The following is a 24,051-nucleotide window of genomic DNA, read 5'->3' on the forward strand; positions in this document are numbered from 1 at the left end:
CCAATCTGATATATAAAAATCTGAACTTTTTTGAAAAATGAATCTAATCCGATTTGTATTGTCCAACAATCAGAATCTGGTAGTCCTATATAAGATGTATAAAATCCAATATAATCCAAAAAAAATCCAAAATCGCATATCAGAAATGTGAAAATTTTAAAAATGTAATATACAAAAATCCGCAAATCTAATGTCACCAAATAAGTCTACTTGTCAAATAATGAAACGACGAGTAAATCTGATAGTAATCGCAGCCTGTATCCGAATGCAGAGGATCCCTCCTTACATATAAATAGTCTCGTATCAGAAATTAGATTTTCTCAATGCTCAAATCTGATTGCTAGGGTTTCTCTTCTCTCGCTTTGTGCACAGCTACCTCTTAATCTCAATTGATCCTCACCGCGATTAATTTTATTCTGGCTCTCGATTTCCGTATTTTAACGATCAATTATCACGATTCTGATTGGAGAAAGGATGCCACCGAGAACGACGAAGAAAACTCCGCCGGGGCCGGGGAGCAAGCGAGCTCTGCGGGGTCGGGCGGCTGCTGCTGCTGCGGCGGCGGAGAATGCGAAGGCACGGGCTCTGACTGAGGAGCCAAACGCGAAATTGGAGAAGGTTGAGTTGCTGGAGGAAGGAAGGGAGACGGAGCTGGAGGAGAAAGTTGCGCTAGAGACCGTAGAGGCTTCTGTAACGAGTAAGCCCTTTGGAATTTTGTTTTTATTGTGTTTTTTGTGACTTTACACGTTTTATAGGTTTGAAAAGGTGTTATGAGTTTTTTTCCTTCGATTTTCTAGCATTTTAGTAGTATTAAATTGTAGTGCAATTATGCTAACATTTGGATAGATATTAAGCAAAGCTTAAAGATGAGACCTTTCTGGTTGAGTGTGCAAGAATTTGATTAGTTATTGTATAGATGCAGGTTGTGGTTACTTGTATGGTGGTTCATGAAGTATTTCACATTCCTCCATAAGAATTTGCAGTATTTCCGTATTGCTTTACTTCACGTATCACTTAAATCTGGATAGATAAATGTATCCAGTACTTGTGATCGCAGCGTATTAAATACTTACATCTCTGAGTAGGGCTAGCAACTTTTGATGCAACACATTTATATTATTACTCGAAATAACTCACAGGCAAAAGAAAATTTGGAGCTTGCACGGAGAAACTGAGATGCAACCCATTTCGTTGTTCCTTTTAGACTTTTAGTTTGTGCCATCCTTTCTATCAGATTCGTCCTTCTGTCAATTTTTACAAAGTAAAATCAGTTAATAGTCAGTTCCTATGAACTTTATTCATAATTTCCACCACATGGACCTAATCAGTATAAGTTTGACTAAAAGAATTTTATGCACTTTTGTACCAAAAGCTAAATGCTATGCTCCTTTTTTTGATCTCTCAGCTCCATACTCTTGCTCTGGAAAGAAAGCAGTGGCTGAGTATAGTTCTGTGACAGCTGATATTTTAGGTGTTGTTTATTTCTACATCTACGGACTGAAGAGCAGTATAAGGATAAAAACATTAGATATGGACTATTAAATCCGAAAGCTCTTTATGATATAGTATTAGTGAATCAAGGTTCTTGCATTTTTATATGCGACATGTGTACATGGAGGATTATTGTGCTGATGATTACCATAAGATATCTTCTATGGTTCTAACATTACTAACTATTATGGCTGGGGCATAATATATGCATCATTTTTGGTTCAAATTAGTTGACTTTCCTTTGGATGATGCGACTTTCCTGTTTTATCCGGCAGAGGATGAAGATCCTAAAGAGTCCATAGATGAGTATGAGAAAGATGAGCGGTTAGACTTGGAGGATAATGATCCTGAATATGAACCTGAAGAGTACAGTGGTGTAGATTATGATGAAAAGGAAAATGAGCCAGATCCTCATGAAGATTTAGGTGAAGTGGGGGAAGATCCTGAAGAATTGGATGTTGGTGAAGAGGAGGGTGATGTGGTTGAGGAGGAAATGGATAGTATCCATGAAGAACTTGAACATGAGGAGGATGACGAGCATGTTGGGCCAGAGCAAACTGACATGGGTTATGCTGCTGAGGAAGAAGAACACCACGAAGTATTCAAAGAGAGACGTAAGCGGAAGGAATTTGAAATATTTGTCGGTGGATTGGATAAGGATGCTACTGAGGCTGATCTTAGGAAAGTTTTCAGTGAAGTTGGTGAGGTCACTGAAGTCAGACTTATGATGAATCCACAAACAAAGAGGAATAAAGGTTTTGCATTCTTGCGTTTTGCAACAGTGGAACAAGCAAGACGGGCTTGTGCTAGTCTGAAAAATCCAGTGGTACTTATACTAACATGGATGCTAAAACTAGTTGTTTTTCTCTATAATGTTGCACGCATGTAATTGACAACCCGAATTCCAGGTTTGTGGCAAGCAGTGTGGTGTGACACCAAGCCAAGACAGTGATACCCTTTTTTTAGGTAACATATGCAGGACATGGACAAAGGAAGCTGTAAGTAAACTGGTCACTTTTGATCAGCAGTTCAATTTTGATTGAGGTAGTTTCTTAATTAATCCTGACTGCTATGTAACTTGCTTCCAGTTGAAAGAAAAGTTAAAGTATTATGGCCTTGAGAGTGTTGAGGATTTGACGCTGGTTGAAGATAGTAACAGTGTAGGAATGAATCGGGGTTTTGCCTTCTTAGAGTTCTCCTCGAGGTCTGACGCTATGGATGCTTATAAGCGTCTTCAGAAGAGGGATGTTGCGTTTGGAGTGGATAGGGCAGCTAAGGTTTCCTTTGCAGATTCCTTCATTGACCCTGGTGATGAGATCATGGCCCAGGTACATAACCTGACTAGTTTGGTTCTTCATTCAAAGGATTGGTCTAATGCTGTCATTTACCACTGGAAGTGTGGCTTAAGTATGGGTTATAGCTATACTCCAAGCAGCTTGGATACCTTATGATCTTTAGCTCAACATATCATTTTCTTACAAATCTGCTTCTTTTCCAACTTCTGTGGTCATTTGACTTGATAAATCATAGATGTACTGTTGAGTTGTGAACGAATGCATATGATGAACATTTGAATTTCAATTTATATATAAGGTTTATGTTTTCAGTTATTTTTATTATTTTGCTACATTAGATTTCTTCTATTTTAATGACATTAACACATCTGATTTTAGGTTAAGACTGTGTTTGTGGATGGTCTCTCTGCTTCTTGGGATGAGGACCATGTTAAAGAACTTCTCAAAAAATATGGGGAGATTGAGAAAGTTGAGCTTGCCTGTAATATGCCATCTGCCAGGAGAAAGGATTTTGGTTTCGTTACATTTGATAGCCATGATGCAGCAGTAACTTGTGCTAAAAACATCAACAACGAGGAATTGGGTGAAGGCACAAGCAAGGTGCTTCTCAAATCATGATATTGTATTTATTCCTGTATTTTGCTGTTAAGCTGTGCTGAATAGCATTGTGTGTCAGGCCAAAGTCAGGGCTAGATTGTCGAGACCACTTCAGAGAGGCAAAGGTAAACATGTTTCCAGAGGAGATTTTCGACCTGCGCGTGGGTTGGTCCGAAGTGCTAGGAGCCCTTGGAGCCGCCCATTACCACGTTCTATCCCTGCTCGTGCCCCCAGAATTCCTCCCCGTCCAGTTGTCGACCGTAGTTACAGAAGGCCTGTTGCCATGAGAGAGAGGAGACCAGTTATGGCTGTTCCTCAAAGGGCTAGGCCTGTTGCTCCCTTGCCAAGGTCCTATGATAGGAGGCCACCTGGTATGCTGTGCCCTTTAACTTGTTAGGTGATTTAATGTTTTGGCAGTGTGTCCTAACTGTCTCGTGTCTACAGTTCCATCATACCCCAAGAGTGGTCTGAAGAGGGATTACGGTCATAGGGAGGAGCTTAGCTCCAGAAGTAGGGCTGCTGTTATAGATTATAACTCTAGAGCAACTTCAGATAGACGTGCTCCCTATAGAGATGATTATCCTCCTCGTCCATCCGGCTACCTTGATATGCCTAGAGGTGGTGCAGCACGATCTACTGGAAGAAGACCTTATGTTGATGATGGGTATAATGAAAGATATGAAAGGCCACCTCCGTCATACCACGAGGGGCGTGGGCGTGAGTATGATTCCATGTCTGGGTCCAAACGCCCATATGCTGCAGTGGTAATTTCTGGACTATCTTCTCTATGATGTTATGTTTGGTTAACTTTTCTCATACTCTGTTTGATATCCGATGTTGTCATTGACTATTGATTGTCCTTGGAAGGATGACGTCCCTCCCCGGTATATTGAGGCTGGAATGCGCCACTCTCGTGCTCGTTTGGACTATGATCTTGACGGCAGTACTTCCCGCTACACTGATGCTTACAGTGACAGGTATACTGTGGTTACAGTATATTTGATTCTTCAGTGGTTTCTTTTCTTAAAATCTCTAGTTTTAACGTCCCTTCATTTGTGGATGGCAGGCTTGGAAGGTCAAATATGGGATATGGGGGAAGTCGAAGTTCTATGTCTAGTCAAGATTCCCATGGGCTTTACAGTAGTCGTCAGGGTATGGGTTACAGTGGAGGTATGCATTCAGGTTTTAATATAAAGAGACATTTCTCTATTATTTCTGTAAATCTATAGTTCTGAATGGTTAATCGAATATGGCACTTGTGCTTTTTTCTTTGCAGGACCTTATGGTGGTAGTGATGTTGGTCGGATGTACTCATCAAACTTTGGTGGTGATTACATGTCACGAGGAAGTGATGTATGTTTTCAAGTGTCAAGTCTAATTGTGTGATTATTTGACATTTTTTTGATGTAATTGTGAAGTGTCTTCGTGTCTATAATTCGTAGGTTGGCGGAAGCTCTTACTCATCCGTCTATCCCGGACGCAGTATGGGTGGTAGCAGCTACATGGGGAGTAGTGGATCTGGGTCATACTATTAAGGTATGCACCATGTTGTCGTGTCAGTAACATTCATGCATATTGATATATTTTGTACATTCCATGCTATCTTGCTGATAAATTAGATTGTTCTGGTAAGGCTGTATAAAGGTTTGATATTTATAATGATACATGAAGCATCATGTTGCCTAAGTTTGCACTCAAGAGAATTGGAGCAATGTGATCACCTTTAACTTGTGTATGACAGTGAGGAAATGGGAGTATGCAGCTGTAGCATGTGGATGGTGTGAAGTTTGAAATCAGTCCCCACCATCACGTTGAAGCATTATTTGGAAATGGAAAAAGGCTTCATGGCTTGGGAGTTAACTCAGTACATTGTTAGAGCAATTAGGTGCTTTAAGACCTTGTTTCGGTTTGTGTGATCCTGTTTATTGTATCTATGCTGTAAGGATTCAGAACTATAATAGAGACATCTTCAGCATGTCTTATTTATAATAATGGTTTTCCAACTATCTCCCTATTATTATTACTATTATTGAGTAGTAGAATGTAAATACTAGTGGCCTTTGCCCAAAGTTGTTTATTGCTGAATTATAATTACCAGTTATTTGGTGTTGAGAAATTTGAGCTTGTATTATAATGAGGAATCTATTTTGCTAAAGAAGTAGAAAATAAAATTACAAATTCGGTTTAGGCATAGTGGTGATTCTTGGGCTTCTTGATTGAGCGAGTAAACGCGTCGACGATTCTCTGCTGCCAATCGAGTATCATCTCCGTTCTCTTGAGCTCCATCTCCATCCGCGGTCGGTCTCCTCGCGGGTCCAGCACGGCGGCGGCGATGGAGACAGAGGGGAGGGCGAGCGTCGCGGTGGGGATGTCGTTGTCGGGGGGAGGAAGGGGAGATGATCGTAAACATAGGGGGAAATTGAGATCGGAGAAGGGGGAATGGAGATCGGAGAGAGAGAGAGAAGGGAGGGGAATGTGAAGGGGTGGGGTAGGGTTGTTGTTAAAGTGGCGGGGCGGCAGGCGGATGAGAGGCCACCGCGGTGGCTGCGTGAAACAAGAGAGGGCGCGTGGGTGGGTGGGGAAAGCGCTCCTATTTTTTCCATTCAATTCAAAATCGAGGCCGCCGCCACACGCGGCGGTGCCTCTGACCATTAGAGCATCCACTATAAGGTGGACACTTCCAATAGCCCCGCCACTTTTTTTGTCCACATCCACTTCTTATTTGTCCGTGCCCACAAAAGAATGTCCGCAGCAATAGTGGACACTTTTTTAGCCACTTTCATTTTATTTTATTTTTTGTATATTTTAATTCAACTCTAATTAAAATTATCGGAATGTAAATAATTAGAAAACGAGGTAATATTAAAATTTTAAAAAAAGTATTGGGACCAAATATTCGTTGTATTACGGAAACGGTAATATTATACAACGAACATTTTTAAAAAATACAAATAAAAACTCCACCACCGTCTACTCGGTGGCGGAGTCAGATTCCGCCTCCTCTTCTCCGCCGCCTCCCCCGCTGCCGCCCGCCCCCCCCCCCGCCGCTGCCCCAGCTTCAAACAACCCCAGCTGATCCTTGATCCTACACATGAGCGCGTAGTATATATCCTTGGTGATCGGGTCGGTCGCGGTCTCGTAGAAACGATAATTTTCTTGTAGTTGTTTCATCAACTGCACGTCAAGGTTCCTCTGCAAGACCTCGTGGGGGGCGGTGCCCACAGAGTGCGGTATAGGGGCGGGCTGCGAGATGCGCGATCCAGACGCGGCCGGCGAGAGGCGGGAGGAACCTGCAGCCACTCTAGCGCCTCGGATAGAGGCATGTTGGCCCGGAGGGCGTGGGTGCCTAGAGTGTGTAGCGAAGGGATCTTCCGTTTGGGCGTCGTTGAGGTCGATTGATTGCGAGTCGCTGCTGCTGCTGTAGTCCCCGGCTATGTTGTGTCTAGTTCGCTTCGCCCCAGGAGCTGTCCCCCTCTCCTCCGCACAGATGGCCTTGAATTTCGGCCAGTTCTCGAGAACGAGATACTCCTCCCAGGAGTTGAACTTCGGATAGCCTTCCGTGTTGAATTGGGACATAGACAGCGCCTTCATGTCGGCTTCGTTTCGGCCACTCTCAGCAGTGAGCAGGTTGTTCTCGTATATGCCCGCAAACCTCTTGGTGGCTCTCAGAATCCTAGACCACTTTTTGCAGAGCTGTTCCGCATCACGCAGTTTGGCGCCTCTCGGCTTGAACTCGTTGTATGCCAACAGGACACGCTTCCAAAAGCTCGGCTCGGTCTGATCGGTGCCCACTATGGGGTCCGATGTGACGGCATCCCACGCCCTGGCCACAGCAATGGACTCCGCTTTGGTGTAGTGCGTGGACCGTTTACCTCCGGCCCCCATTGCCTCGCTGCCCTCACCGCCACCGCCGCCGCTGCTTCCACCCGCCCCATCGAACCCGCCGACTCTCGTCGGAACGGGAGTATCCACACGGGCTGGTGGAGTATCCGGTAATCCCGGACTCAAACAACCCATCATCTGCTCTAGTGCGAATCTATCTGCATCGGTGAAAGGAGATTGGCTGGATTGGAAAGGGGTCTCCGATCGCGTATGGTTAAGCGCGTCCATGCTGGGTCTGTAATCTCCAAATGCCGAGCGACCCAAATTCCTCTGAATAGAGGCCTGACCCCGAAATTGGGTCTGTTGCCACGACGGGGATGTCGGCGACCACGACTGGAATGGAGGGGGCGTGAGACTCGATCCCCACAGAGGGGGAGTTTGACTCGATCCCCACGGCTGGGAAGGAGGATAGTCGCCATATCCCGATTCGTCAGTGCCTGTGATTCGTCGTCTCCACCGTGCATTTTTAGAGAGTGAAAATTTTGAGAGTGAATAAATGGATGGAGTTTGAAGTGTGTGTGAAGATGTGTGTGGAGGAGTGGTATTTATAATAAAATTTTTGAAAATAATAATAATAATAATAAAAAAAAGTGTCCGCCCCCTACCGGCACGCCGATCACCGCCGCACTATAGGCCGGCGCGTCCTCAGCGCTTTCTCGCCAATCGCCCTTTCGCCCCAAAAAATCGCCCCAGTGCGGACGCTTCGTTCACTATAGGTAGCTGCGGCGGCGGTTCGAGGCGGCCGGCGCGCCGCCCCTTTAGTGGATGCTCTTAGAGCGGCCAAGTGATTATGTACGCATCTCCATTTTCTAATTAACCTTTTTTTTCTAAGTCGGATTATGGAATTTTAAAATACAAAAATGGATCGACACAAAATAATTCCACAGCAAAATGGATGGTGGGATGGATGTAGAGACTTGTAATTTGATCTTATTTCAAAATAGCCAAATACAGTGTAATAACTTGGAGGAACATGATGTTATGTGATAATGTCTATTCAATATGTGTATAAACATTTTCATATTTTGGATCAGATGAAAATTGGGTGGAATAATAGACAAAAATTGCACCTATGCCAACCAGCGCAACTCGCTTGATTTCGATTTTCGGATTAGTCCCACTCGGATTGTAGTGTAATTGAGCGTGATCTGATTAGAGTTTAGTATTGTCGGATTAAATTTCTTATCTAACACCCCTATCATGAATAATATTAATAGGTAATGCTCGATTTCCTAAATAAAATAATACCAAGATATAATCTAGAGTTGAGTTGTGAGATTATTTTAATAATAGAGGTTAGCTATGACTAATTATCTCATGGTTATCCATATAAGATTGAGTTATCTCATGAATCATACACACTACGTATTTAATCCGGATACATTCTTGCAAATCGAACCCCCATAAAAGATCGATTTAGGATTATTGTAGAAAGCACAAACTATATTTTTCTCTCATGAAAATAATATACTACTACTAGTAACTACAGCTATTTTTTAGTCATATTGAGAATTTCAAAATTTAAAGGATGTCGAATATAACTTATTTATCAATTATAAACACGTAAGTTTTTATTCTTCTTTTGAGATACTACAAGATAAGTATATACTATAATACTTACATTGAGAATCTCAACCAAAAATTAATAAGCCGAATAACTAAATAATAAAAATTAGTAATTGACACCAAATATTGACATACAATCACTATACTAATTGACACCAAATAGGCCAAATTACTCCCTACCCAAATGGTTTCCCTAAATCGTCACCACGACTGCCAATTACTCCATAATTTACTTAATCCTTTGTTGCTTGTCTTTTTCCTGCGATTCGAATACAAATTAAAGAAATTAATTTGGAAACTGTTGTACAACACGTTCATAGGCCTACATGAGCTGTAGGATTATTTACAGATTTTTGTTTATAAACTATGGATTTCATGGCCTGGTGAGTCGTGACAAAAAGTCAAAAACTAATGGAAGCATAAGTTTTGTAGTAGTATGATAATTGAGTTGTAATAAAAAAATAAAATGGACAATGTTATAATATCAGTGATAGGTCCATCCAATTATCAGACAATTGACAATGCCTATAACATGTTTTGCTCGAGCCGTGAGTATACTAAGTGTACTAAGTGTAAAAACTAAAATGAATTGAGATGTTTTCTCTTGGACACAAGGATTAAATAATGTATGTTTAATGAGTTTAAGTATAGAAAAAATAAAATACTACTAAGATAGAAAAAAGTAGTAGAAGAGAAGATAAAATAGATAATTGAAAAGAGAGTATACAAGAAGAAATAAAATAGATAATTGAAAGGAGAGTAAACAAGAAGAACAATTAAACGTGTTGATTTCTACTATAAAAAAAATAACAACTACGATTAAACTATAATAAAAAGAATAAAGTAATAAAATGTACTGTAACTAGTAAACCACAACCACCAAAGTTTCTAAAAGCACTAGATCTGTGTGTGTATTCGAGGAGAGAAAACTAGGTGTCGCATTGCATTTTATACTTCATCCTTTCATATCAAAATGAAACATTTCTTTCTGGAGATTGTTTTGCTCCAACAAAACTATTTTAATACATCATCTATCTCATTTAAAGCAAAACAGTTTTCATGAAATACTCCCTCCTTCCACGAATAGGAGTCTCGTTTTTCCATTTTGGTCCGTCCATGAATAGGAATCCCGGTTCATAATTTCCAGAAATGGTAAAGAGACCACTCATTCCACTCACATATAATTTAAAATTAATATATACAAATGAGACCCCTATTCCACTAACTTTCTTCAACCCATTTTTCTTAACATTTCTTCAAACCCGTGCCGGATATAAATGGGACTCCTATTCGTGCCGGATATATACGGGATACTAAAAATACTTGAGATGTGGTGGTGACAGAAGACAAGAAGTCAGCATAGAGTACAGCTATACTTTTGCCAGCATGTTAGTAGGAGTATTAATCAAGAATTTAGGGATCACCATTAAAAATACACCTAAAATTCACAATATTAATTTATTCAGCATATACATATATGAAGACGCAAAGCTTTAATTGTAATAAAAGAAAGTTTCAATCACCTAATTTCTATTTAAAACAAAAGCATCGAAACTGAATTATGTTTTCATTATTCGGTTTTAAAAAGCGCAAAATTATTTGGTTTAGAAATCTTTTAGCCAAATCTAGCAACACTAAAAAATCAATCAAAAGATTTGGTCGCAACTCGAATTTGTATATACTAATAATATTAGTAGTATTTTTATAAATAAATGATTCTTAAGTTGAGAAATTATAATATTACGAAAAGAAACGACAAATTATATTTATGTAGGATTCTACATTTGTGCCGACAATTGGATGTTATTATGCTTAGCTGTCTGGTTTGAACACTAAAATTTGTGACCTAACATGTGACTCGTGAGTGGTCCAAATCAACTTAATTGACATTTGCTTCTTTAATTAGCAAGGATCATGCAATTAATCTCTTTCTTTTGCCACCTTAATTAAGCAAACAAAATGCAGCAACTGAAATTTATAGATACAACAAATTATTTTTGTTCGAATCTTTTTTATTCCTTTTCATGATTTTGGTATCCTGACTCCCAATTTTATTGATCCTCAAAAGCATATTGACATAGATACATTTATCAAGTAAGTTTTGGGGACGATTAGTCGAGATTCGTGCCTTAGTCTCTCATCCTTCTAAACTAATGTTATTAAATACAACGTTTATGGTTAAAAGCTACTAGTATAGTTTTCTTAAATTGTTCTTCCTACAAGCCCCATTAATTATTACATATGTCAATGATGTATTTATTAAAGAAATTGTTTGACTTTATAACGAAAAGTAAAAGAAAAAAGGAAAAAAATAGTGTATTGTGAGTCCTATTTTTATATACTAATAGTATTATTTTATATTTATGGGAGTAGAATGAGTTAATAGATTGTGGAATCCATTTACTGAAAATAGTAAAACTGAAATGAAACCTTCTCAATTATTTCATGACTTATCGGTCGCTTATATGTATATATTGTCGGTATTTTTCAATCAAATTCGTTGGCAATGAAGTCCACATAAAATTTATTGGCTTTCATATCATGTATAATTTCATCAAACAAATTTATCATGGGATAGTTGAGAACAAATCAAAACTTTATTATATTTATGATTTATCGACCAATTTTTATTACAAGACAGATCAATATTACAACTAAAAATCTTTATTATATTTATGATTTATCGACCAACTTTTAAAATTACTACAGATAGATCGATATTATAACTAAAGACTAAAGTTTACTACTTCATCCGTCCTCAATTAATTGTCACTCTTTGACCGGACACGAGTTTTAAGAAATGTAAAAGAAAAGTTGGTTGAAAAAGTTAGTGGAATGTGAGACCCACTTTTTTATATTGATTTTAGAGCATCAGCAGTGGCGCGGAATTCCCCGCGGAATTCTGCCATGTCATACGGACTTCCCAGTGCACTGCCACGTCATACGGACTTCCCACTGCACAGTGGCGGAATTCCCGACGCACTTCCCACAATAAACGGGAATTCTGCGCGGACGTCCGTGGGAGTCAACGCAATAGCGGGCGTCCGCACGGAATTCCCCGCGGAATTCCGCAGAACGCCGCGGAATTACGAATTTCTCAACGGAATTCCGTATCCGTGCATGCCACGCACAATGGCGGACGTCCGCCACGGAATTCCCGCACGCCGGTGGGAATTCCGCGGTGACTTCCGCCACTGCTGATGCTCTTATAATAAAATGTAAGTGAAGTGAGTTATAGTAAAAATGAGGTGTGATAATTATTGAGGGACGAACCGAATTAGAAAAGAGTGACAATTAATCGGAGACGGAGTTAGTATATTTTTCCGGCAATTTCCTTGTAAAATACTACTCCTAAGAGATGAGTAAACGAATTAATAGTGTGAAAAGTAATTTAAATACCTTCTTATCAATAAGAATAATCACACACGAAGAGATGTGGTGGGACCCAGCTCCCATTGTCCCATGCATTCAAAAATCAAATTAATCACATGGATTACTATATGCTTATATTGCTGTATATTCCACTTTTTTGCTCACCATATGATTAAGATCTGTTTGCATGTTATCCCATTTTCCCTCTTTTTTTCTTTTCAAAATTATATTCTTTCATTTTAAAAATATTCATCTTTTTTCTTTATTTTTCTATGAACAAAAGGTGGTGGAACACCCATAGTCTCCACAAGTTAAGTTCAAAATTTAACCCTCCCATGTTCGTGTTCGAAACGAAATTCATATTAATTTGGAAAACGCCCAATCTAAAGAAAAGAGAGAAATAATTTTTGTGAGAAGTGTATATAAGTATAGTGGAGTACTTGATATAGAAATGCCATCCCAAAATTAGTAGTAATGGATGATGCCATACGAAAAAAATGTCATATTAATAATACTATAATAATAACAGTACTCAATAATGCAATAATAAATCTGATTACTATCATATTGCAGATATTTATTACTATCATATTGCAGATATTTATTACTATCACTATTCAATATAATTCATAGTTTTAAAATTACATTAAGATTTTATTAATAATTTATTAATTTATAGCATACTAATATTAACATTAACAATTGTATTAAGAATCTTCAAATTTGGAAAGAATACCTAAGAAAAATTGATTGAGGACTATTTTTTTTTTCAAAGATTCTGAATATTTTCTTTGTATAAATAAATTTAATTATCACACATGAAAACAAACATCCGAAAGGGTAATTCAGTAATTGCACGTTACCAGCCAAATAACGACCAGGCTACAGGTTGTTGGTGCTGATCTTTTTATTTAATTTTTTAATATAAAAATATAGAAAAACAAATTAAAAAAAGGCAGCTCTTATATAGTCATATGTGTGTGTATCTGTGTAACATCACCATCTCAAACAGAGAGAGAAGAGAGAGAGGAAATGGCGGAGCTAGAGAGCTCAAATGTGATGCCGAAGCTGATCAGTTTCCTCTCATCTCTCCTTCAGCGCGCGGCGGAGTCGAACGATCTCAATCCTTCGCTCGAGGCGCAGAAGATCTCAGTCTTCCACGGCCTCACGAGGCCGACGATTTCGATCGAGGCCTATCTCCAGAGGATCTTCAAGTACGCCAACTGCAGCTCTTCCTGCTACATTGTCGCCTACGTCTACCTCGATCGCTTCACCCAGCGCCAGCCCGCTCTCTCTCTCAATTCCTTCAACGTCCACCGATTGCTCATCACCAGCGTCATGCTCTCCGCCAAATTCATGGACGACATGTCAGTAATTCCTCTCCTTCACCTCCTTTGCCCTAATTTTGAATCATCACATTCAAAACTTGTTTTGATTTTAGTTGAAAGGGGAATTGATGTCGAATTCTGGAATTTTGAATTTGTAAACCGTGGGTTGAAAGTTGAAAATTGAAAATTGAAAACTGTGTTCTGTTAATTATGAGGGGATTGTTTATGAATTATGATTGCTTGTGGTTAAGCTTTTGCTTTCTAATTAATTACTTGATTTGTTGATTATCTCAACAACCTGTGTCTTAATCCTTGTGATAACAACTTAGGTCCAGCTACCACATCCATCATCATAATTTCCTAATTTAAAAACCAATACAATTAATTACTCCTATTTTTGGTGATCTTGAAAGATTGGGAGCCACAAAAATGCAGAGTGGTGAGGTGTCTAAATCCAACATTGATAACTGAAAGCTACTAAAATTAAACAATGAATAAACTGATGTGATGAATTGATGATCCAATCAACCTCTGATCTCTCACAATCCATGGGGCTTTTCAGGTATTACAACAATGCATATTATGCTAAAGTAGGAGGGATCAGCACAACAGAGATGAACTTTCTAGAACTGGATTTTCTGTTTGGATTGGGGTTCCATTTGAATGTAACTCCATCAACTTTCCACACATATTGCTCCTACCTCCAGAGGGAGATGATGATGGGTCAGCCTCAGCCTCAGCTCAGCATTGCCGACGAATCGTCTCTGTATACCGCAAGGTCATCAAAGCTACTCCATTTGTGTTTTAATGAAGATGAAGCATCCCATCAACAGCAACAACAGCAGCTTGCTGTTTAAGGTTTAATTACTGAAGCTTAGGGTAGAGATTAGTTATAGTTTTAATCAAGTCATTTTTGTGCTGCCATTGAATGCCCATTTCACTGTATTTTTGGTTATGTTGTCACTGTTATCTTGTTGTGAAAGTGGATGTTTTTGGGAATATTTGGTCCATTGGAATGTACAGTTGGGTTGTTTCTTGTTCACATTGTTTCTAATTTAGCTCAATTGATGTTTCTTGTGTACTTCAATTTTTCCAACAAATTTTGACACTCCAAAGGGTGATGGGCTACAGTTCACCAATTTTATATTCTTTTCCAATTATTTTACAATCTTTTGAAACTTATTTAAATGGTGAAAATTTACCATCTTTGTAGAAATTTTACTGCCTTCTTGCGATGAGAAAGATTTCGGTGAATCGACGGTAAATATTTCAATTTGTGTGTACCTATTAACCGGTTTTAATGCCATTTACATTTTATTGCTACTTTTGTGAAGTGGTTTGTTTGAGATTTTGATGGTATCTTTGGAGGATTATGATTTTGCCGATTTTCATTTTGATGGTTTTTTTTTGGAGGATTATGCTTTTAGCCGATTTTGACGATTTGCTATGTATGATGAAACTTTGACTAATCATTATTAATTAAGGAAATACTACTATGATTTGGTACAGTGAGAAAAAAAATAAGGAAAAACGTCCAACAAGGATAAATTATTTCATGAAAAAAATATCACGTAATTTCATCCCGAGTCACGGAAGGCCTGATTTAAAAGAACATGATATCTGATTCCAGTGAGCTAATTATCAAAATACAATCCTCAATTTGTTATTAATCGTTTATTATTTCCAGTTGGCTCAATTAGGCTTATTAGATTTGATTATGATAAATATAGAGTTATTATATATAGAGAATAAAACAAATGTATAATCTAATCTCAGGCCATCCGCAATGGGCGGACGATGGCACGCCCGATGGCGCGCATCGTCCGCGCCATCGATCGTCCGCGCCCATTGCGGATACGGACGATAGGTCGCGGACGATCGTCGCGGCCGATACTAAGGGCGCGGAGGATGGCGCGCCCGATGCCTATCGTCCGCGCCATCGTCCTCCCCATTGTGGCGTACACGGACGATAGGTCGCGGACGATGGCACGCGGTTTGGTTTTCTATTTAAAGAGCGTTTGTCATTCATTTGTGCATACCTCTACATATTCTCTCTCACAAATCCAACCAATATGAATCCCGGCGACGACACCAATAGTTCTAGTTCCTCTGATGAGTCCAGTAATAGCATAGATATAGCATTAAATGCAGTCGTTGAAACGGCGATGACGCATTGCTATGCGTTGATGCAGCGCCAGGCGGCAGCGGCAGCGGCCTCTGAGCAAGTCCATAGACCTATTCGACATAGGTCGTATATCCGACGCGACCACGCGGAAGCTCACACACGTCTGGTTGAAGACTACTTTGCCGATCAACCGCGATGGGGCCCGGCTGTTTTTCGGCGCCGATTTAGAATGTCGCGGTACCTGTTTCTCAGCATTGTTCGGACATTGTCTTCACGTGATGAATTCTTCACGTTTCGGGAGGACGGCATCGGCAAACCCGGCCTTACACCATTGCAAAAGTGCACGGTTGCACTCCGTCAGTTGGCCTATGGCACCACGGCGGACCTTTTCGACGAGTACCTCCACTGCGGGGATTCTACAGGCCGCGATTGTCTGAAGCGCTTTTGCCGGGGGATAGTAGAGGCTTATGGCGACACATATTTGCGCAAGCCGACTGCCACTGATTGCCAGGGTCTGATGCAGATGCACGAGACGGCGCACGGGTTTCCTGGGATGCTCGGGAGCATCGACTGTATGCACTGGCAGTGGAAGAATTGTCCGACGGCGTGGAGAGGCCAGTTCACAAGTGGATACAAGGGCAGCCACCCGACGATGGTCCTCGAAGCCGTCGCTGACCATCGGCTATGGATCTGGCATGCTTACTTCGGCGTAGCCGGGTCGAACAACGACATTAACGTCCTCAACTCGTCCACCCTCTTCACCGATCAATGTAATGGCAACGGCCCGGCCATCGAGTTCACTGCCAACAGACGCCAATACCATATGGGGTACTACTTGGCCGATGGCATCTATCCACGGTGGCCTGTTTTTGTGAAGACGGTTAGCTGCCCAATTGGTGAGAAGAGGGTTTTATTTGCGCAAAAGCAGGAGTCGGCGAGGAAGGATGTCGAGCGGACATTCGGCGTGCTCCAATCACGGTGGGCAATTGTGAAAGGGCCGGCTCGTTTCTGGTTCAAGGATGTCATCGCCGATGTCATATATGCGTGCATAATCATGCACAACATGATAGTCGAGAATGAAGGCGGAAGCATCACCGATTGGAATGAAGATGATCGTGCATCTAGTTTGGCCGGCGCGTCGACCGAGCCACCCGATAGAGGGTTACCGTTAGGCTTCAACGAGGTTCTATCTAGACAGGCCTCAATGCGCAACCAACAGGATCATGCGCAGCTCATGAACGACATGATCGAAGAAGTGTGGGCTCGCAACCGCCGTTGTTGAGTTCGCGTTTTTTTAATTCGCATTGTAATGTATTAATTTTTATTCAATGAAATGAAGTTTTTGAAATTCGTATTTTAATGTATTAATTTTGTTAAATTCGTATGAGTTTTGTAATAAATATTAAAAAAATGATGATGTGGCGCGCCATAGGGCGCGCCTTAGGGCGCGTCTTAGGGCGCCCCACTGCAGGTGAGGAGGTAGGAGGATAAAACTGCTGACGTGGCGCGCCATAGGGCGCGCCTTAGGGCGCGCCTTAGGGCGCCCCATTGCTAATGCCCTCATATCAAAACTAATGTCAAACTAGAGCCTTTAGATTATGGTGATCAACTATCTAGATTACATCATATAGAAGTTTTAGGAGTATAAGATTTATTTTATGCAGTAAGGATAAATTACGAAATTAATATTTTTGTAGCTATGGAATAATCGATGATGTCGTAGAGACATTTGAATAATGCGGTAGTACACTGCATATGAATTCGATGCATCGTTATAATAGTGTAGATTTTTCAAATCTCTAATGACAAATGTCATTTTCAATGACATGTGAGAATATTTAAATATCTCAAACTATATCAAAAAAATTTAAATTTGACTATAACTCTCTTGATTTAAATAATTTTTCACATGTCAAAATATCAAATTAAATGTAATTTTATGAAGATTCTAGCGAAATCTCAATTGTTGTGTTCGGACGAAGAAATTTGCACAACAAAATTTAATTTGTACTATGTTCTTCCTTGCATTAATATGATGTACTTGTTTGATTTCAATTCTACTTACATCGAAGAAAAATAATTATGTAGGAGTACTAGTTTTTTGAAGAAGAATATGAGATGTGAAAACGTTGGTAATGGCGAGGGGGCAAATGGTGAAAAAGTGATGGAATTTGATAAGAGGATATGTGAAGTTGACAGTTGTATGTGCATGTGCAATCATACAAGTACATGTATTAAATTATAGTATTACATATAGTCATATAGACATATATATTTGCAAGTGCATGTGCCAACTTGAAAGATGGATTGTGACAAGAGAGTAACTAAGTCACCTATATTCTACTTCTTCATATGTGATTCATTTTATGATTTTAAATGTTGGTAGCTTAAGAAGATGGAGGTGGAGGTGGTAGCCTACAGTATTAATATTGGCCTTAATAACTCGAATCATCAACCTATTAGTTGAGGGTGAAATATTTTATCACATAAACAGTAAAAATAATTTCGCGCATTTCTTATACATGTAAAGTAACTATGATTTTATTAGTCTCTGATTTTATTAAACTATTTAAAAGATTATAGTAGTATTGTTGTTATATGGCCCTTTGGGACTAAAATGTCAAGGCTCCTAAATCATGGGAGTCCAATTATGGTTAGGCAAAGTGTAGTGAGGCACTTATTATATAAATAAATAGATACAGATTACAATTTCTCTTGGTCCTGGTCTGTAATTTTTCTTGATTTTGACAATTTATGTATGCTAGATTGATATTTACAAACATAACCTTTTCGTGAAGAATGTTGGTTAGCACGTTAGTCACTTTGCATTTGATATTTTCTGGTTTCTTGTCTAAGTGTATTATACTCCACAATGAATATAGAATTATAATTATCACTAAAATATGAAATTCTTTATGATAAATAATGTTATAGAGCACGTTATGGATAAATGATTTGTTAGTATTACACAGATTCATTGATTTATCAAAGAAAAACTCTTCTTCTCAAGTCTCAAGTAAATAAGGAAAATAATTTTATTAGTACTCATTGAGAAGATTAACAAATCTAATAATCCTGCTGGTCCCCAATTGACAACATTCAACAAGCAAGCAAGACATGTTTAACCACAACTTCAATTATACGACTGTCGGTTCAGTATTTGGCCGTGCTCCTGTAGCTCGGTTCAAGCCGTGCCGACATCGATGAGGAAGAAAAAAAAAACCACACCTTCAATTATTAAGAGTGTCCACAATAGGACCGACGTGGCGGTCGCGCGGCGGTTCCGCAGCAGGCTATTGTGAGCCTCCACGACCGCCGCAGCTGTAAAACACGTGTTCTTTCTTTTTTTAAAAAATTTTCTTAATTTATTTTGTGATGATGTGGCGGAAGAGTTTTTTGTGGCTGTGTTGACTAGGCGGACAAATTTTTGCGGCTGTTCCGCCTTACTGTGGACACTCTAAGTTCAAATGTTGTGAGGAAGTTCAAAATTCACTCTTGATACTGAAAGAAGCAGTAGCTATTACATGATTAAATCCCAATATTTACTTATAAATTTGCCAACACCATAATTGAACTGCGGCAGTACCTCCCTTGTGCATGTTAAACTATTCCGAAAGAGATGAGAGAGGGGCCCTCACAAGCTTCCTTGGAGTTGTTTAGAAGTGCAAAATCTGCATCTTCGTCATCATGACTATCCACTCTATCCTCTGTTGATGAATCTCTGTTATTGGTCGATGGATCACGCAGTGATGCTAAACTCGACATATAGTCTTCATCTTCAAGGGAGCCTACTTGTCTCAGGACCTCTATCAAGGCATTCTTTGTTGCATTGTCACCATTTTTCTCGGAAAAATCAAGAATGGCAGAGACATTGGTCAGCTTCGGCCTCCAGTTTTTCGAGCCTTCAGTTGAAGCAGCATTCTGAAAGCAAGATAAAGCCTCAGGAATCCTTGAATTTTGGATATGGATTTCTGAGACGATCTCCCAAGTCATAGAATTAGGCTTTCCTCCCGCCTCAATTATCTGGTCGAAAAGGGTCTCTGCCTTCTGGAAAAGCCCTTTTCTGACATATGAACTCAAGAGAAGATTTCCCACTCTAGGGTCATATACTGATTTCACTTCAAGCCATTCATCGTATAACTCCTCAGCACCCACAATGTCGTCCATTCTGATTAGAGCAGAGATCATAGTATGGTAGCCCACATTTGGAATATTGACAAATGAAGCCTTGTAGCTGTTCCAAACTCGATAGACATCCTCTTTATTTCCAGTGCTGCCATACAGACTCATGAGATAGTGATATGGCATACGATCCCGACCAGTCATTCTACTTTCAATCTTCTTCAAACAGTCTACAGCCTTCTCGAACTGCCCAAACTTGATATACATTGAGGCCATTGTGCTATACGTAGTCCAATTGGGATTGATGGTGGTATCCAGCTGCATACGATTAAAAACTTGTTCCATTTTCTCCAGGGATCCCAAAGAACCACAGGATGAAATCCAAATGTTGTATGTGTACAAATCTAATGCTATGCCCTTTTCCTTCATTTCAGATATCAGTGGCTCAATCTTTTCGTATTCTTTAAAACTCATATAGAGAGTCATCATCACATTATACGGAAGTGGATGACTAGCATATCCTCTATTCTTGATTTCAGCCATCAGAGATTCAGCTTGCTCTCTCATTCTAGCATGGACATAAGCATTCAAAAGGGATCCGTATATTCTCTTATCTTTCAAATCATCTGGGAGCTTCTGAAAATATTGCTCAGCCCTTGACATCCCATGCACTTTAGCAATCAAATCTAGCTGAATAGCAGTATCACTTGTGGTTATTCGGAATCTTTCTGCTCTATTATTCATCCATTCATAAACCTGCAACGTACACAACATTACAATTAAAGAATAGCAGACACATTAACGATACAGCTACACAAGCCAAAGTTATATTAATATCTAATATCCATAAAAAAAATACGAGTAAATAAGAATTTAAAATGGAAGTGAAGTCAAAGTCATCATCCTGGATTAGTTTTTCATTTTTGAATAAGCCCACTAATTACTTGATCTCAGTCCTCATAATATGTCACATAGGTCCTATTATCCTCAATCTTGCAACATGAAAGAGAATAAAACGTGAGCATACTGAAATATCGCAAAAACGATGATATCGTTAAGCACATTTGCAGCCCTATCTTATAATCAAGGTTATCATCCGCAAAGCTCAAGATTCACATCAACAAAGTCCTAACAATTTCACAATAACAAACTTTCAGCTAAACCACTTAATTCTTTAAATTAAACTCCAATAGGTTGACAACAGTTGAAAATCAAGCATGAACACAACAATCCATCAATTTTAACAGCAATAGAGAGGTTATATCCAATTAAAAAACTCGCTAATTTATGCAACAAAAACTCCAATATAGATAACGAACAACCAAACGATTGAGGTGAAACTCTACCTGAAGAGCCAATCTGAAGCGCCTGAACTTCCTGAGCTCCTTCACCACTCTGGAGAGCTCCCATTTGGATAGCTTCTTTCCCTCATTTTCCGTCTGATTCAACACGGAAGCAGCGCCCACATCCAAAACCGAGCTGTCCAACAACGATATCTTCTTGAATATAGCGTTCCATTTCACCATCGGCCTATTTTCGTAATCAACAGTTCCATAGCTGTAAGGCTGCGGTGCCGACGAGCACGTGACAAACGCTGGATTGTTGAGGGTTTTAAAAGCGATGGATAAATTAGGCTGTTTATGAAAAAAAGCAGAAATTTGAAGCCCAGACGACAATGAGAGCGAGCTCGAAATCTGCAAATGATTAGAATTCTTCTGGTGATAATTTGGGGGAAGAATTTGAGCAGTGGGTTGGAGTAGCATGATTTTGCAGTGGAAAGTTAGGATTTTGGAATTTAGGGTTTATGCTGAGAGTGTGAGAGTGGAAATGGCGCGCCTCTGTAATTTGGGATTTTGGTATTTTACAGATTTTTTCGTTTTTTTTTTTGTCCTTTTTAAGTTGTTTTTTAAGATAAGATCATGAGGTGGTTTTTCCTTCCTTGTACTTTCCTTTATTTCCAAATTTGCCACAAACTGACAAAAGTGTATATTTCAATATGAACCCACCAAATTTTATAACCATAAAAGGATTTTTTTTTTCAATTAATCAAGCAATACAAGTTGTACTATAACTCAAACTTATCTTATTTTTTTTAATTACCAAAAGCATCCACCGACAAGTCCAGTAACTATTCCAGCACTAATTTATAGGCATATAAATGGATGAGACAACTGATCCAATAATTTAATTGGTCATACGTTGGAGTAACTTTATAGGAACATGTTATAATCATTTTCGCTATAGAAAAATTTCCCAAAAACCATGGAGTATTTGTTTTGGAATACCTTGTCTAAATATATCATCGCATTGATATCAATGAGATAAATTGAGTGTGACACGGCCGAGATGAGTGGACCGAGTCAAGTGAATTCAGGAATTTAACTCAAATTTTAAAATTAGCTGCAAAGACTTGGTCTGCTGAATTTAAAAATTATACTTTAACACATTTTGCTCATTTTAGTTCCTTAATTAAAATAGAGATTTTTTTATCCTTATAACTCCACTTTAAATTTGTAGCATAAAGCTATCCAATAAGAGAAAAAAGAATTAACCCCATTTCTTTCTGTTGAAGATCAATTTGATAAAATTAGTTACAAATTTTAAAACAAGTCTATAAAGATAGAATAGTACTACAATCATAATTGTGTTCTTGGCCTTTTAATGGTGTGTATCATATTTGATGGCCATCCTTTAAAGGTGATGAACGTTTAGTAATTCGACGAAAGACGTAATTTGATGAAATTATAATTCATTAATTCAAGAAATTTATAGTAGGAAAACTCAACCAAAGAAGCACAATATTTCAGACCAAATTATCCGGTTGAGCATCAGCACCGCCGCTGCCGCTGCTGCTGCGGCCGAGCTTTTCTTCGACTAGGCGTGCCATCTCTCCGTCCTCCTCCTCCTCCTCGACCGGAGCATCTCTCTTGCTCAACGCTGCATGAAGTATTACGAGGGGGACGGTGGAAGCGAGGACAATCAAGAGATGAAGAGCAGCGTCGGTAAGCACGAGCGCCACCGCCGCCGCCACGAAGAGAATAAAAAACACGATCCGCTTGTCGATGATCCGATGCAGGAGGATGGAACCAGGGAGAGCCCGCAACAGAAGGGAGTAGAGGAAGGCCACTTCGGTGGCGGCGACAAGAAACACGATCGAGACATTACGTCGTGGGATGAGAGCGATGAAGAGCACCGTCCACACAAATGTCACGTAGTACAAACTGAAGCTTTCGAGGTTTCTCACTACCCTAATCGCAGCTGATTCTGGGCTTGAAGGTATCTCGAAGGGGAACGAAAAGGCTAGGGTATACATCTTTTTCGACGAATCTTTTGATCCGTCATCATTCTCGGCAGGCGGAGGTGGAGGATTGGTGGATGATGGCCTCTGTGTGGTGGCGCCATAGTTAGCCATGTTTGAGAAGAAATAAAGCAGAAATAGAAGAAGGAAATTGAATTGGGGAGTGAAGGTGGATTAGACAATCCACAACGTTGTCATTAAACCGTCCCTTAAATTACTATTCACATGCATCACTGTACTTTTTTACTCCATCCCTTAACTAGGGGACGGAACCTGCAACCCTCCATCCCTTAACCGTCCCTTAAATTACTATTCATTCAATTTCATTTTTTATTTTTATTTCTAACCAAATTCAATTAAAAAAACACACTTTATTAAAAATAAAATAAAATTACAACATAAAATAAAAATACAACTTAAAATTCAAAAAAATAAAAAAAAAGACATAATTAAAATCCTAAAAAAATGACATAATTTAAAATACAATTTTATAGAAAATAAAAAAAAACTACTTCGCCGGCGAATCATCCCCCGAAGGCGGTGGAGGTGCACTGAAGCCGTGAGGAGGCGGGATGCCAAGTTGTGCTGCCATAAACGTAATTCTGTTAAGCCAGATTTGGTATTGGGCGGGCGTCATGAGGGAAGTGTCCGCCATTGTGGCGGTCATGTACATGGCCATAAGGGAATTGAGGGGTCCCCAGAGCCCGAGCCCGCCTGGCTCGATTCAGCTCGGCTCCTCCTCACTCTAGCCGCCTTCGCAGCATTTCTCCCTTGCGGCCGACGGCGCCCCTGGGAGGAACCCCCGGCATCGTCTGTCGGGGTCTCAACCTCCTGCGAGGCAAACTCTTGTCGCCTGCTGCCCGAACCGCCCTAACCAGAAGAGTATTGGCCACTCGCCGTGTGCTTCGTGCGCTTCGAGGTCGAGCCAGTGCTGGACCGCACACCGCCGGCCCACCTTTCCTCGTCCTTGACGAC

The 24,051-nt window shown here is 39.8% G+C and overlaps 3 protein-coding genes across 3 annotated transcripts; 2 read left to right on the forward strand and 1 right to left on the reverse strand.

The window, feature by feature from the left end:
• The first annotated feature begins 317 nt into the window (after positions 1-317).
• On the forward strand, positions 318-5,389 carry LOC121775129 (nucleolin-like). Its single transcript, XM_042172110.1, has 12 exons — positions 318-697; positions 1,767-2,317; positions 2,400-2,489; positions 2,580-2,819; positions 3,165-3,386; positions 3,463-3,754; positions 3,828-4,147; positions 4,251-4,360; positions 4,450-4,553; positions 4,660-4,736; positions 4,826-4,919; positions 5,125-5,389. The coding sequence occupies exons 1-11, from the start codon at positions 475-477 to the stop codon at positions 4,916-4,918; spliced, it is 2,322 nt and encodes a 773-aa protein (XP_042028044.1). The 5' UTR covers positions 318-474; the 3' UTR covers position 4,919; positions 5,125-5,389.
• A 7,733-nt stretch (positions 5,390-13,122) lies between these two features.
• LOC121773483 (cyclin-U4-1-like) lies at positions 13,123-14,618 on the forward strand. Its single transcript, XM_042170353.1, has 2 exons — positions 13,123-13,570; positions 14,094-14,618. The coding sequence occupies exons 1-2, from the start codon at positions 13,236-13,238 to the stop codon at positions 14,386-14,388; spliced, it is 630 nt and encodes a 209-aa protein (XP_042026287.1). The 5' UTR covers positions 13,123-13,235; the 3' UTR covers positions 14,389-14,618.
• Positions 14,619-19,126: 4,508 nt separating this feature from the next.
• On the reverse strand, positions 19,127-21,651 carry LOC121774960 (pentatricopeptide repeat-containing protein At1g02150-like). Its single transcript, XM_042171881.1, has 2 exons — positions 21,125-21,651; positions 19,127-20,534 (listed from the first exon to the last, which is right to left on the reverse strand). Exons 1-2 carry the CDS (start codon positions 21,539-21,541, stop codon positions 19,257-19,259), a joined length of 1,695 nt encoding a protein of 564 aa, XP_042027815.1. The 5' UTR covers positions 21,542-21,651; the 3' UTR covers positions 19,127-19,256.
• Between the last annotated feature and the right edge of the window lie 2,400 nt (positions 21,652-24,051).

The sequence above is a fragment of the Salvia splendens genome, chromosome 17 (assembly GCF_004379255.2).
Source record: "Salvia splendens isolate huo1 chromosome 17, SspV2, whole genome shotgun sequence".
Lineage (NCBI taxonomy): Eukaryota > Viridiplantae > Streptophyta > Magnoliopsida > Lamiales > Lamiaceae > Salvia > Salvia splendens.

Coding starts and splice junctions, on each gene's coding strand:
- LOC121775129 (XM_042172110.1), top strand. CDS start 475: ATGCCACCGAGAACGACGAAGAAAACTCCGCCGGGGCCGGGGAGCAAG. Junction 2,490..2,579: donor GGACATGGACAAAGGAAGCT/GTAAGTAAACTG, acceptor ACTTGCTTCCAG/TTGAAAGAAAAGTTAAAGTA. Junction 4,148..4,250: donor AACGCCCATATGCTGCAGTG/GTAATTTCTGGA, acceptor TGTCCTTGGAAG/GATGACGTCCCTCCCCGGTA.
- LOC121773483 (XM_042170353.1), top strand. CDS start 13,236: ATGGCGGAGCTAGAGAGCTCAAATGTGATGCCGAAGCTGATCAGTTTC. Junction 13,571..14,093: donor GCCAAATTCATGGACGACAT/GTCAGTAATTCC, acceptor GGGGCTTTTCAG/GTATTACAACAATGCATATT.
- LOC121774960 (XM_042171881.1), bottom strand. CDS start 21,541: ATGCTACTCCAACCCACTGCTCAAATTCTTCCCCCAAATTATCACCAG. Junction 20,535..21,124: donor GCTTCAGATTGGCTCTTCAG/GTAGAGTTTCAC, acceptor TGTACGTTGCAG/GTTTATGAATGGATGAATAA.